At 45.3% G+C, this 15,122-nt stretch overlaps 2 protein-coding genes across 3 annotated transcripts; both read right to left on the bottom strand.

The window, feature by feature from the left end:
- Window positions 1-3,939: 3,939 nt before the first annotated feature.
- LOC123092796 (actin-depolymerizing factor 5) lies at window positions 3,940-6,503 on the bottom strand. Its single transcript, XM_044514624.1, has 3 exons — window positions 6,241-6,503; window positions 5,874-6,133; window positions 3,940-4,521 (listed from the first exon to the last, which is right to left on the bottom strand). Exons 1-3 carry the CDS (start codon window positions 6,259-6,261, stop codon window positions 4,371-4,373), a joined length of 432 nt encoding a protein of 143 aa, XP_044370559.1. The 5' UTR covers window positions 6,262-6,503; the 3' UTR covers window positions 3,940-4,370.
- A 3,870-nt stretch (window positions 6,504-10,373) lies between these two features.
- Window positions 10,374-14,747, bottom strand: LOC123092794 (26S proteasome non-ATPase regulatory subunit 4 homolog). Of its 2 annotated transcripts, none has more exons than XM_044514621.1 (11): window positions 14,572-14,747; window positions 14,364-14,477; window positions 14,151-14,256; window positions 13,813-13,927; window positions 13,519-13,728; window positions 13,136-13,427; window positions 12,396-12,525; window positions 11,731-11,828; window positions 11,558-11,626; window positions 10,867-10,945; window positions 10,374-10,592 (listed from the first exon to the last, which is right to left on the bottom strand). In XM_044514621.1, the coding sequence occupies exons 1-10, from the start codon at window positions 14,581-14,583 to the stop codon at window positions 10,886-10,888; spliced, it is 1,206 nt and encodes a 401-aa protein (XP_044370556.1). In that variant the 5' UTR covers window positions 14,584-14,747; the 3' UTR covers window positions 10,374-10,592; window positions 10,867-10,885. The 2 variants fall into 2 exon arrangements, with proteins under 2 accessions (XP_044370556.1, XP_044370557.1); XM_044514622.1 differs by having other exon boundaries at window positions 10,867-10,942; window positions 14,572-14,715.
- Window positions 14,748-15,122: the final 375 nt, after the last annotated feature.

Below are 15,122 nucleotides of genomic sequence, written 5' to 3'. Positions count from 1 at the left end.
AAAGTGTCTCATTGCATCATCAAGATCAAAGTCACTATCATCATCCTCATCATCGTATCCATGTTCAACATCGTCATGTGATGGATCAATTCCTAGAGAGGGTTATTTGTTAGAATGAGTTTGACAATGATCTTCTTTATGAATTCTAATAGCTTCGGAAATAATATCGCTAATAATTCCAACATCTCCTTTGGCACGCATAAGATTTGTAAGCTCAAATAGACAATCACCAAATTTAGGATCATTGGAATTCATCTTACTCAAGGCAATAGACTTATGGAGAATTTCATCTAGATTTTGCAAGGAATAATTTGGAAAACGTTCCTCAAGAAATTTCCATATAGTGTAGGCGCAATCAAGAGTAGGCAAACATCCAATCAAGTTTCTAGACAAGCCTCTGGTGATAAGATTAACAGTTTTAAGATTGCGAATCATATCAGTTGACACATCAAGGGTAGGATGCATAGGATCAACATGAGGTGCACAAGGGCTAGTAATGTACTTGTTCAAATGATATTCATTGAAAATCACAAGCATCTCATTTTGTCACTCATGAAAATACTCTCCATCAAGTATAGGCACTCTATGTCTAAGACTCCCCAAAGTAGACTCATCCATCTTTCTCCAATGGTGTTTAAACCAAAGCAATGAAGACCAAAGCTCTGATACCAATTGAAAGGATTGAGAAGAGGTGTCTAGAGGGGGGTGAATAGACTCTAAGCAAGAAAAGTTGCAGTTTTAGTTTCTTTAAGTTGAAGTGGAGTTTTGGCACAAGTTTAACATTCACAATACATATCAAGCAAACATGCAAAGAGTATATGAGCAGCGGAAAGTAAAGCATGCAAATTGCAAGAATGTAAAGGGATGGGATTGGAGTGTGCAAACACAATTTGGAGACACGGAGATTTTTGAGCCGTGGTTCCGATAGGTGGTGCTATCGTACATCCACGTTGATGGAGACTTCAACCCACGAAGGGTAACGGTTGCGCGAGTCCACGGAGGGCTCCACCCACGAAGGGTCCACGAAGAAGCAACCTTGTCTATCCCACCATGGTCATCGCCCACGAAGGACTTGCCTCACTAGGGTAGATCTTCATGAAGTAGGCGATCTCCTTGCCCTTACAAACTCCTTGGTTCAACTCCACAATCTTGACGGAGGCTCCCAAGTGACACCTAGCCAATCTAGGAGACACCACTCTCCAAGAAGTAACAAATGGTGTGTTGATCATGAACTCCTTGCTCTTGTGCTTCAAATGATAGTCTCCCCAACACTCAACTCTCTCTCACAGGATTTTGATTTGGTAGAAAGAAGATTTGAGTGGAAAGCAACTTGGGGAAGGCTAGAGATCAAGATTCATGTGGTAGGAATGGGATATCTTGACCTCAACACAAGTGTAGGTGGTTCTCTCTCAGAAAATGTATGTTGGAAGTGTAGGCATGTTCTGATGGCTCTCTCCACGAATGAAGAGTGGGTGGAGGGGTATATATAGCCTCCACACAAAATTTAACCATTACACACAACTTACCAAACTCGGTGGGACCAAATCGTGAAACTCGGTCGGACCGATTTAGTAAATAATGTGACCATTAGGAGTTTCGGTGGGACCAACATGTCAACTCGGTGGGACCGATATGGTTAGGGTTAGGGCATAACGTAATCTTGGTGAGACCGATTTTGGTAATAGACACACAGAGGGTTGGTCAGGCAAACTCGGTAGGACCGATTCGCTCATCTCGGTTGGACCGAAACGTCACGAAGGGGAACAGAGAGTTTGCATTGCAATCTCGGTAGGACCGATCGCTTATCTCGGTTTGACCGAAATGTTACGAAGGGCAACAGAGATATTACAATCCCATCTCGGTGAGACCGAGATCCCTATCGGTGAGACCGAAAAGACTAGGGTTTCTGGCAGTGGCTATGTCAACAGAACTCGATGGCGCCGGATAGATGGTTTGGGACATATGTGGATGTGAGAAAGTGGTTGAGGGCTTTGGAGCATATCACTAAGCACTTTGAGCAAGCAAGTCATTAAGCAACACCTCATCCCCTCTTAATAGTATTGGCTTTCCTATGGACTCAATGTGATCTTGGATCACTAAAAGTAAAATGTAGAGTCTTGTGCTTTGAGCTTGAGTCAATCCTTTGTCCTTAGCATTCTGAAGGGGTTCCACATCCTCTAGTCCATGCCACTCCATTGTTGAACTTATCTGAAACATACTAGGTAAAAGTATTAGTCCAACAAGAGATATGTTGACATTAATTACCAAAATCACCCAGGGAGCACTTGTGCTTTCAGAAGGTTTTTATGGGCGCAAGATGAAGAGCTCTCGAGTGGCAAATGTAAGGTTAACTTGCCCACAGTCTGTACACCCATTGAGCAAAGGGGGTCTCGGCATCAGCAATCTGCAAAAATTCAGTTCAGCTTTAAGGCTATGATGGTTCTGGCACGCCTGGACACACCCAGAACGGCCATGGGTAGGGTCCGAACTACCATGCTCTAAAGATTACATGTCACTATTCAATGCATCCACAACTGTGACCCTGGGCGACGGCAAGATGGCATCGTTCTGGTGCATCTCTTGGACAGGTACCGTGCCATTGAAGGTAACATTCTCGATGTTGTTTAAGAACTCAAGAAGGAAAAACAGAAGTGTCATGGCTGCCCTCTCTGGTCACAAATGGATTGTCAACCTTGCGCACAGAGACATAAACCTTGTTCTGACTGAATTCATTGACTTGAGAAGATGGTTCAACTCTAGGGACATCCAATTTTAGGATGATCGGCGGGACACCATCTACTGGCGTTTCTTTGCTGATGGAACTTTCAGCACAACATCTGCATATAAAATGCAATTTGAGGGCCACATGAAGACAGTCTATAAGCAACTCATCTGAAAACCCTGGGCTCCGGCCCGGCACAATATTTTTGCCTGGTTGATGATCAAGAATAGGCTTTGGTGCAATGATAGATTACAACGAAGAGGTTGGCCCAACGGATATTTTTGCCAATGCTGCCTTCGCAACCTTGAATCCTCATACCACCTATTCTGGGAGTGCAAGATTGCCAAAGTTGTCTAGAATAAGGCAGCTCTTTGGGTTGGATCGCTGAGCAAAACTGGAACTCCAAGAAATCATTGATGGTTATTCATCGACCATGAACACAGTTGCCCAGCCTACCCACATAAAGGCCCTCAAGACACTAACTATGATCATCTTATGGAGGATTTGGCAGGAAAGAAACGAGTGCACCTTCAGAGTAAAAATTGGTTTGGATGTTCAGGCCGTCAACAGGGATCTTGATCTTTGGTGTCAAGCAGGAGTAAAGCACATTGAGCCACCCTTCGGGGTTTTGGCAAGAGATATCCGCTAGATAGCTAGGTGTTTCAGTCGTTTGCCTGACAAAACAACCTTGTTGGTCACCGATGGCGAAGTTTTCTATTTTTCTCCTTATCTTTTGATCAAAATCCACCTTTTGTATTTCCCATGTGCTTCCTGCTATGATCAATACAAGCCAGCCAGCTGCTGGATCTTTCAAATAAAAAATAAAAAAAGATGGTATGCTAGAGTTGCAGCTACTGAGATACAGTAAGTTGCTTGATGCTAGAGTAGATATGATGAATGTCAAAACTTTCTCTTCACACCAAACGAAATGTGTTCAAGTTGATCTACCTATAGGGTAAAAAAAGAAGATATATTTTGACGACAATTATGATTTTCTTTTACAGTTTGAGTATACGAAGATTGGTGTATGCTTTTGTCCTAGGAATGCGCTTTAATTGTTTCTCTAAACATAATAAAGATCTTTATAAGAGAGAAAATTATGTTGTCTCCGTGATGCCCATGTTTTAGATTTGGCGCAGGAAAAATACACGCCGCCACGGAAAAACCGCGCGGCTCCTTCTAGTTCCTTGCAAAAATCTGAAGAAGAGCCTCCCGTGTCCTTACAAATTCCGCTTTGAGTTGGGCGTAACAGAGGCGAAGAACACCTGGAACAATAATTCCACCAGACCAAGAGGCAGTCTAAAGCAATCAACCGTAGTAGTACTATCTTGAACGGTTGAAGTGTTGAAGCACAATAGCAAACGAAGTCGGGGCATCCCCAGCGTCAGTGGAATTTCCACGTCGCACGCAGAGATGGGACGTTTCATTAATCCGCTGCCACTCTCTCAGCTCCGCCTATACATCACACGGCACAATCTCAAACCACGGATAATTTTTCTAAATCAAAGCCCAAACCCTCGTCAGGTTGCATCGAGGCTGCCGGCAGAGCACACCCAACCAGCCCCAATCAGCGTCCGTCCGATTATAGTACAGCGGCGATCGTCGCGCAGACTGCAGACATAAAACTCACTCCCGGCAGCAAGCTCGCTCATTGCGCGCGCTCTCTGATGACGTCGAAGCCCATCTCGGAGCGCTCGGTGGCCTGCACCTCGTAGTGGACCCCCTCCAGCACCCGCCGCAGGCCTTGCTTCGACGTCGCGTACAGAATCTTGGCCCTTATCCTCGACGCCGCCGGCGACCTGAATGAAGAGAAAAACAGAGCAACAAATCATCAATCATCAACCCATCGACCCAACGCACTGCCTGTGGCTGCATCCTAATCCCACTGAATTATGATGAAACTACTTTATATGTACTCGTGTGAGACCGATGCACCAGCAGCAGTTGCCATCGAACAAAGCCAAAGCGCTTTAACAAAAGGAGACTGGCTGCTGGTGGACACTGGACAGGCTTGCTATTGCTAACCTAACAGTACTTAAATACCCAGTTCTGTTGTCAAGTGCTTTAATCGTGCTTGCTTTTGATAAGATAATCTAAGGAGGAGGAACTGATCGATCAAGCTGCGCACTTTCGATTAAGCCAGTGAAATGTTGACTGAAAGACAATCGTAAAAGGTTACTGGTATGGGCGGTGCCTGCTTTCGACGAGGGGCGATAAATCTAATATACAAGGACAGACAGATCTGCACAACAGATGGATACAGGTCTCCAGATCTGATCTGATTAAAGAGGCCGCCTTAGCTGTGGGGGTTAAGAGAAAAATAATGCAGGGATGAGTACTAAGGACAACAGTAACAAAGATGCCGCGGCAAGGACAAAGCAAAGCAAGCAAGAAAAGAGAAGGATGGTGGCCCTGCCAAGAAAGTTTGGCCCCCGTCATGATCTCGACCAGACCTGCTGCGTTTGAGTTTGACAAGGCAGCGGGGTATGGGCCAGACAACCAACTCTTGTGGAAAATGGGAAAAGTTTGATGCGTGTTCGGTGTTCCTCCTTTGTGATAAGGATGCGGGTCAGGCCATTTGGTCTGCAGATTTCCTGTCAATTTCTCGATGCACCTCGATCGTCTGGTGTGAGCATATTGAGAGGAGATGCTCCCCATCTTATCTTAATTTTAATCTGGGCTTCTGTCTCAGTGACGATGCAACGTGTGATTGCTTGATTGCGATTTTGTTTGGTAGTTGGTAGGACTATGGTCAATTGCTTGATTTAATTTGCACTTACGTCATGTAATTACTACCAACTTGGCGTTAGTGTGTTATATAGTGCAGAGGACCAAAGAGGATTTGGTATCTTAGCTAGTTTCTTGTTGGCGGCTGCCGTAGTTTATGAATGACTTGCATATCTTCCAAAGAGCAGTTGAGCTGACAGGCAAAAACTTAGACCCTTACGGTTCGGACAATCAAAGCTGTTTATAATACACAATTACACATACAGTGTACAGCCAGCAAGGAACGCTTAGCCGCCGGAACCAAGAAACCATCCAGCATCGCGGTATCCGCATCAATAATTATGGCTAATAATCAAGATCAGACGCCATGATTTAATCGATTTGACGGTAATAAGTAGTAAACGAGAAAGGAGTGAATAATTACCATGCGATGAAGAAGATCTTGCTCTTCTGGCAGTTGTCGACGGAGACGAAGTCGAAGTCGAAGACGGCGTAGCGGCAGTCGTCGCCGGGCAGCGCGGCGACGAGCTCGTCGTACCCCTCCCCGGGGCCGCCCACCTTGTCCACCAGCACGGCGCGCGTCCGCTCGTCGATCTTGTAGACCACGAAGCGGTGCACCTTCTTCCACTTCATCTCCGTGAACCACCGCTTGCACTCCTCCTTGATGTTCATCCCCTCCGTCGCCTGCACACACCATCCGCCGCAAAATCATCATAAAACATGGTCAATTGCCCCATGCCCCAGACGCGTCAAGGAAAGCGGCAGTGGTAAAGGCCTGAATGGATCCTTACCATCTTGTAAGCCATTGCCATGGCTGCAGATCGTCGGCGGTGCCGGCGAGGGAAGGAAATATCGGTGGAAGAACTGCGTTGGTTGCTTGAGGCTTGAGGAGGGTGCCCCTTGCCTGCCTCTTGTATGGGTGTGGGTTTGGCAGTCCTCTTGTCTCTTGACAATTAGGTGAGGAGGGGGCAGGGTCGGCTTTATACAAAAGAAGTGTGGCAAGCAGCCCAAAATTCCATTCTCCTCCTTTTATTATTATAAAACGAAATGAAAAGGCGAGGAAGCAACTGGGGGTACGGGCATCCCTCCCACACATGCCTTCCTTGTGCTGCGTTGCCTCTCCATTTCTCTTGAAAGAAAAGGAAAAAAAAAACAGGGAATAGAGTACTCCTACTTTTTGTGATACAGAAGAATTATTATCACATTTTACAGATATGGAATTCTTGTTGCTTTGCACTAGATAGATATCTGAACAAGTGAATGAATATCCCTTCAAGATAACAGTCTGCCTGCCTAGATTGCTCCACCGAAATGTTCGTCGTTAATCACTAATGTCTATCCATAAGAGCGCCTTTTACATTCACCCGTTAATATAACGAAGATGCGACACGCCACAGCGAGGAGCAGTAGCACGCACTGGCGTGCAATCATCGTCATGGTGATCTGAATTGGCAGTGAATGTGATGATGCCGTCGGCAAGACGATCCTGCACCAAGATTCGCACTGGTCACCGGCGTACGCGACCGTGGGGCATGGAAGAAGCTACCGCACGCCCCGCCTAGGATCTACGCAGGCTCGTCATGACCCGTGCGCGCCCATTCCCCCTCCCCCACCCATTCTTTGCTTCCAAGGGAAGAAGGGAGCAAAGGTAAAAAAAAAATCCAACCAATTCACCATTTGCCGCGAGAAAAGAAGAGAAAGCGGTGGCGACTGGGGACGGGGGCTCCTCAATGCTTTATCCGTTTTTCCTCGGTTTCACGTGTGCGTCGGTGACCTCAGACAGTTGCTGGTGCGCAGGGCAGAGCCCTTTTTTCTGCTTTCTTTTTTAGTTTCTGGGTGGGACGAGGAGACCCGCTGGCGCGAAATTGAAAGCTGCTCGCGGTCGCGCACCGGCCGTGCGGGGCTCCGTTTCAACCAGCAGATTGATGAACGATTTATGAGGTGCAGAAGTGGTACTGCCACATGGTCGCCGGTGGCATTACTTTCTGGTGGGCGGGCGGGCCGCACAGTACGGAGTAGACATGATCAGCTGAAATACAGAGGGGGCTCTAGTTGTGAAGATCCTCCAAAATCTGTGTGCGTAAATAGAGATTACGCCCACTAAATGGAGCCCGATTTTTCCTTTGAAGATAAGCACGAATCTCGTTAAAGCCAGTCAGGTAGGTATGGCTAAAAATGAAGAGCCTACTTTTGCTATTATGTCTACTCCGAGTAATCATCTTTTGGCGCTCTGACGTGCGCGAGTGCTCACTCATGAGCCATCGGGTTGTAGGCCAGTCAGTAGGCGGCTCTCCGTTGCTGATGTTTCCTTGCGTTTCAGTTGATTTTAGGTCAACGTGAATCTGTGAATCACCACAGACCACGCGGGTAAAAGATGGAATCATGGTTTCTCAAACTGAAATAAGGGCACATTTTTGTCAGCTACGGTTTTCAGAATTAAATTCAATTTGAGCCAGCAATATCTCATTATCTCGTAGCATTTTACTTTGCTTGTACGTAATTCTTTTCTTCTTCTCTCAATTTCTCCTCTGACTTGTGCCCACGATTCAATTGATTTTGTATTGCATATTAAATAATCATTTTAGTCGCGTCAACGACTGAACCACGGCGCGCACTTATTATCTGGACGCGATCAGAACGCCGCGTCCCCTAACAAAATGCAGACGTGCAGCGGTAGGGCCACCGATGACAGAAGGACGACGGAGACATCTGATGCGCAGGTCAAATACAAATCGACAAGGTTGCGGTATTGTGTCTGCGCAAAGTATCTGGACACAGGTACTCGGTTGACGTGGAGAGCATGAAGACGGGATCGGATCAACGCGAGGAACGACACTCGCCGACGAGGAGACTCGGCCAAACGCTGACAGCTCATCTTCATGGGCGCGAGTGCGCGACACGCTCGCCGGTTCTGCACGCGCGAGCCGCCGCCGACGACGATGAAGGGAAAGGACGCCACCGCTGGCTGGAAAAGGGTCCGGAGAGCGATGGGTCGTCGTTTCGCCGTCGGTCTGCAGTGGGAGAAGAAGAACAAGAGAAACGCGACGAGGGCCTCCTGTCAGTGCTGTACCCGTTTGCTGGCCAAAGGCGGGGCACCGGCGAGAGGGTCCTAGGGTGGTTGCCTATGGAGAGTTCGCTAGCGGACGCTCTGAGGGCTTGTCTAACAGGAACCAAAGGACGGGAAGGCCGGAGAAGCACCCGGTTGGCTTCGTGTGGTTAGCGTCCAAATGCAGTGCTGTAATTAGGCGCGGACGCGTCAGTTCGTGCATGGATTGCTGTTGGAAATGGCGATGTGACGCGTCAATGAATGTGTGGAATGTACAAGCAAATATGATAAAGCCACGACAAGTAATATAAAGCGGAGGGAGTATAAATTATAATAAAGTTGAGACACAGGGAAAGTATTACTCCCTCATTTCCGGTTTATAGGCCTCAATTCAAAAATCTCACCAATCAAGATAGATGATGAGTGGTGGAATACTTTTTGTAGTTTTGCAAAAGCACCTAATTAATGCTCTTGCTTTCCTCAAAAAATTATGGTGGTGTTTGGTTCTCTAGTCCTAGGACTTTTTCTAGTCCCTAGGACTTTTGGAAAAAGACCCTTAAGGAGGTGCTTCTAAGGACTTTTAGCAAAAAGTCTCAAAAAAGTCCCACCCTGTTTGGTTTGCTAGGGACTTTTTCAGTCCCAACATAAAAAAGTCCCTGGAACCAAACACCCCCTATGTTTATCAATGCATTAGTTGCAATGCATGCATGCATAAAATACATGCATTGGTCAATTTTCTCTTAATACTTGCATGCAATGATTTAATGTACTTTAGAATCTGAACATGTGATGGAAAACAATCAAATTGAGCCTTATAAAATGAAAAAATTAAAATTTTGAGATAAGCCCTATAAACCGAAAAGGAGGGAGTACCTAATATGACAAATTGTACTACTCAATTCGTAAACCACAAAGAAGGGATGTCATTGGAGTATTGCCGGACTATAGGCCCTGGATGTGCTAGAAAATGTACCCGTTTACTAAGGGCATCTACAATTGGACCCCTCAAACTATTTTTAAATGTTTAGAGCAGTCCGATCAAAAAAGTCACCTATACATCTAAAACCTAGCCCATATATTAGATGGATTTGGGACGTCCAGATGCGTCTACCACGTCAGATCGTCCCACTTCGCCCTCACGTATATCATGTCCATATCTGAACCCCTGACCAAATCCTAGCCATATTTGCCATTTCATTCCACTTCCAGTGCGCTCCGCCCCGCTCCTCCAGTGATCGTCGACCATTTTCAACATGGTGGGCAACGGGTTTGAGTTTGGTCGACTAGTACCCAGTCCGCTACATGAACGAGGAGACAGTCGTCCGGCTGGCTCGAGGCACGGCCGAGCAACCCCTACACTAGGTCTTTGTTCCACCAAATGTCGGGCTCGAGTCTGAGGCCTGGCTTGCCCGCCATGAGAGAGAGTGCGAAGGCACGCCTCGCCATGGAGGCCGAGTCGCACTACGCCTCGTTGTAGCCCATGGGCCATGGACGACAAGGTCATGGAACGTGGATGATATCCGTGTGTGGACGAGCCCGGGCAAACCCTGGCCGTCAATGCCCTCGCCGGCCTGCCCCCAAAGAAGAGGAGATGCCGCATATGTTTTTCGATCCATATGTTCCCTTCGAGCGCTGCCTAATTTTGAACTTCATCGTTTTGCATGGATCCGGGAAGAGATCCAACGGACAGCGACATTCAGGCACGAATCTCCACAATTACTTTTCGCATCTAGAAAAGCTTCTCGAGGGATTCGATGGTTTGCAGACAAGAGACTGAACGCGGACATACAATACACGGTTAAGCTAGCATGTCCCACGCTACTAACCGGGGCGAGTGGAGCAGATACAATGCCTACTTTAACGATGCTAGCCACAAGCTGTCAATGTAGTCAGTTTCACATTCAACAGAAAGCGTACAAATGAATTTGCAACATGTAATCACTTAAGACAAACATGGAGAAGCGTTCATGAGAGCAAACATAATACAAATTCTATCGGCATTTGAGTTATCAACGCAGTTACAAGAGGATTAAGTAAATTCATAGCCCGAGTGTAAAAGCAGCTAATGTAAGCAATCTTCCTCACTTCTTCATGCGCCTGCAAGTCGAGAAAATAGATGTTAATTGCCTGATGTAGTTAGGAAGATGTGGTTCAGAACAAACAAAAATAACAGCTCTCTGTACTTTTCATCCTGTTGGGTACATAGTAGATTTATAAGCCTAGATCAGGTTTTTTTTTAGCATCGAACTACATCTTCCTAAAAACAATGCTGCTGTGTACTTGATCTTACATGAACAAACAAAGGAAGATATTTCTACGCAACGTGTTTATTTCAACAATGGATAAAAGATTCACCATACTGGAGTCTTACATGAAGCAACAAAGGGACTTTAGTTCTTCCCATCTTCAGGCTTGTCTGGCTTGTCCTCCTTATCTTTCTTCTCCTCCTGCTGCCAGACAAATGTTAGTCAGAATTGGTAAAGATTGTGCAGAGAACATAAAAGATATAGATGCATGGGAAAGAAATCGTGATTGCTACATAAATCACATCGCTTATTATAATAAATCTATCAACTAACCAATATTTTTCTAATAAGATGCTTAATATATGTTGCAGTGAAATTGCACTCCCGACCATTTTCATGGACATAACTATTGTCTGAAGATGACATGATACAAATATATACTCATTACTTATTTATTGAATTTTGGAGGTAGTTTTGTTTGCCAGTCCCCATAAGAACTAGATCCTTTCAGCATACAAAAAGAAAGATGACATGAAACGAATGACGAGGGTACAACTCTAGCACACTAAACTGTGATGTCATAATATGTGTAGAATCTTACAGCCTTATAAAAGGTAAAAAGATGGTTTTCGCCCGATTTTCCATAATTAATTGGGCAATTCTCTTCTTCTTAATTAATCGATGAGGCAAAAAAATTGCCTCCATTTCGAAAAAAAAGGTAAAAAGGACAAAAACACTATTTACTGTGTTACATCATGGCATTACTGGACTAGAAGAACAAAAGGAACTCATAAGGATAGGAAAGAGGTTTCTTACCTCTCCTTGGCCATGCAAAGAAGCCAGTAGATCTTTCACAGATGGGTCATTGGGGTCAACACCAGGAAGCTGAAATAAGAAGCAAAGGGGAACCAATTATAAGCAACTGAGACTGCTAAATTCATATTTACATGACACTGGTATTAAATTTTAACTTCTATGAGAAGGCTTACCGAATTAAGGATGGATGTCACAAATGACCTGTCCTCAAACACTTTGCTCATATCAGATTGACCAGCCACCTCTGCGTCCTGGACAGACATTTGAAGAGCTGCATACAGCATAGAAAAATACACATCAGAACATGTAACATCTCAATCTGAGGCTAAGACAAAAGTTTTGCAAGTCTGCATGATATAACAATTACTAAGAAAAAGACATAATTATACATTATACATATGCACATAAGAGACAGGGGCAATTCAACGTGCAATATTTGGACATTTTTAAAGATGGAATTATGATATATGACAACCAGCAAGAATCTTTATCTTTTGAACATTTGCTGATATTTTACTTGAGCGCCTACTGTTAAGGTTAGTTAATACTAATCATCCAGGTTTCTTCACAAAAAGAATTGTTCTTTTCTTTTCTTTCAGCGCAGTTGCAACTTTTCGGTACAGTTTGGTTGGCGATCATCAAACAAACAAAATAGCCAGGCAAAGGATGTGGTCTATGAATTTCAGTGAAATTGCATTATAAGCAAATATTTTCCTACATAAAGATAAATATGGGACAAGCTGATGTCTCTAAACTAAAGATTGGTAATTTGTCTTCTCCTACATCTGATGAAATAAACTTCCAATTTATAATAAGAAATAGAAATAGAAGGACCTACCCAATGCCAAATCCTGGTCATCTGCAGCAGCTTCTGCCATAGCAGCATCAGCCACAGCTGCAGATCCTGAAGCACCCTCATCCATTGACATAGCGAGTGCTTGCTGTAGTAGCTGAGCATCATCATCATCCTGTGGGTTACACTATTAGCAATCTGATATCACTACTCAAAAAAACATCGATAGAATAAGATATAGCTGAAACAGATTCATAGATGCCACCCACAAGATTTATCAGCAAACCAAATGATTGCTACATTTTGTTTTGGGAAGATTAACAATTGTAACCTAGTTCTATAGTAGTTACAAACCAAGAAAGAACTAGGTAAGAAGTTGTTACAGGGATGTGAAATCAAAACTTGGACATGTGTTATCATTATGAGTGGAATGGCAAACAAACACCAAGTCAGCTTTTTTTGCTTCTCTATAAAAAGTAACGCAATAGTGTTATCCATGTAGATCACTAGGAAATACAGAAGTACCATTATTAGCAGATAAAATATTGTACTAGGCAGTCCATAAGCATGATGGAGCTAAAACAAATCTAGTTTATTACTCCCTCCGTCCCAAAATTCTTGTCTTAGATTAGTCTAGATACGGATGTATCTAATACTAAAATGCGACTTGATACATCCGTATTTAGACAAATCTAAGACAAGAATTTTGGGACGGAGGGAGTATGAAATAGTACTCAAGGTCAGAAAACTCCAACTTGGAATTAGGCATTGGATGATGAAAATACCTTCAGTAGATCTGCGTCAACATCAGCAGGAGCATTTAAGGTAAGTTCCGCTTCAGCCATAATAGCATCAGTAGAGCTCGAGGCATGATCCTTGTTGTCTTCTGCAGCCTTTTTCGCGATAGCCTCTTGCCTAGCTCGCTCTTCCTCCATAGACAACCGTAGGGCAAGTGCCAACTCTGGATCCACATTTGGGTCCACACCAAAATCATATCCGGTAGCTCCGGTGGCTGCAGCAGCTGCTGCAGAAGCAGCAAAGCCACTTCCACCTTCTTCACCAGTAAAGATAGGAGTGCTGTGAAACAGGTAGGGGTTATAAGGCGGTCAACCAAATTACATCGTCATATCAACCTAGAGCCCCAAGGATATGAAAGAAAGTTAGTTACCTTATAAGAACATCAGAAAGGGCATGGTCACCCGGAGGGACATGGACGATGTGGCTGCTATCACTGCTGTTCACAGCAGCGATCAGCGCTTCCAGTTTCTCAGGCTTTTCATCATCAGTTTCACCAAAATCAACAACGTCAAGGGCAACATTATTCTTCTTCAGCTTCTTCCCTATTGTCTCCAAGACCTTCTTGTCGTATGTCACAGGGCTGAGATATGAGGACAACAAAATTAGCTATAATTCAGACAAAATAGGGTCCATAGATGTTATCTTGCTCATTTCCTCAACATACCTTCCAATGAAAACAATAATTCTCTGCTGTTGCCTCTTATTCTGGCGATGCTTTAGCGCCAGCTGAGCAACCTGAATAGCTGCGGCCAAGTTTGCTTCAGCTCCAACTTCCAGCCCTGTGCATTGATTTGTTGGATATCAATTAGAACTATAATTCCTTCCTACTTTACTAGCATATTTTGTGAAGCAAAGGCCTGCTAAGGGTCGTACTGTCACCAAACGCCATCCAAAAGACTACACTATTCGTCCTATCCATGCTCGACGAGCTTGCACAGTTACATTCAAATCCTAAACTTCTGCGCCGGTACGCCGGAAATTAGGGTACTGACGGGAGCTTACCGTGCATACAGGCGAGGATCTTGCCGAGGTCGCTGGTGGGAGTGACAAGCACGCGCACGCCCTTGCCGGCCATCGTCATGACGCCCACCGTATTCTCCGGGTTCGACTGCAAGAGGACACCGACAAACGAGTCAGATCCGGAACCCAAAACCCTAGCCCACACACAACGAGACGGGACTCGATCGATCGATCGGTTCGGAGGGTGCGCGGTACCTGGGTCTTGGCGCCGCAGATGAGGTTGACGGCGTCGGCCTGCGCCTGGAAGCGGGACGGCGAGTAGTCGCCGTTCCGCATCCACTCCGAGTTGTCTATGCAGATCATCGTCGACTGCAGAAGGAGGGGAAACCAAACAAACGGTGAGAAATCGCTAGGAATAGGAGCTTGGCGGAGGCGATCTGGGAGGCCGGCGGGCGGTACTGACCTCGAGCACCATGGTTGCGCCGCTGTGAGTCGCTGCGGTCGAGGGTTGGGTTCGGGTTGGGGAACAAGCTGATCCAAGGGGAGGAGGGGTGGAGTTCTTATTTGCGGTGTCGCCTTCGTGGACGTGTTGGATTGCTTTCCGAGGAGGACACCGATTCGAGACTTGTTACGCGTCGGTCCGGCCCGCGGTGGAACCGGACTATTTTCTTACCTGTTGGGCCTTATTCCAAGGCCCACTAAAACTAATCACATAAATCGATGGGTGTCGTCCTGACTTTTGCCCGCGTGTTTATTAAAAAAAAAGACTTTCGCCCTAGTCCAGGGTCCTACAATATGATTTTTTATTTTCTCTACTCCTAATGAAGCAGTTGGTAGTATCCGCCGATCAATTTTTGTCCCATCAAAAACAGGTTTTTTTCGTCCTCGATCCCACCTCCCGCATCCCCTCGATTCATCCGCCCTCGAATCAGGAAATAAAAATCGGTATGCTCCCATTATGTCCAGTGCTAAACCCTCCGGTTCATCGAAAAAAACTCGCGCCTGAAAATAATA

This window comes from Triticum aestivum, chromosome 4B (assembly GCF_018294505.1).
Source record: "Triticum aestivum cultivar Chinese Spring chromosome 4B, IWGSC CS RefSeq v2.1, whole genome shotgun sequence".
Taxonomy (NCBI): Eukaryota; Viridiplantae; Streptophyta; class Magnoliopsida; order Poales; family Poaceae; genus Triticum; species Triticum aestivum.
Note: the sequence above shows the minus strand (reverse complement) of the source record. Positions and strands in the feature narration are given on the sequence as shown.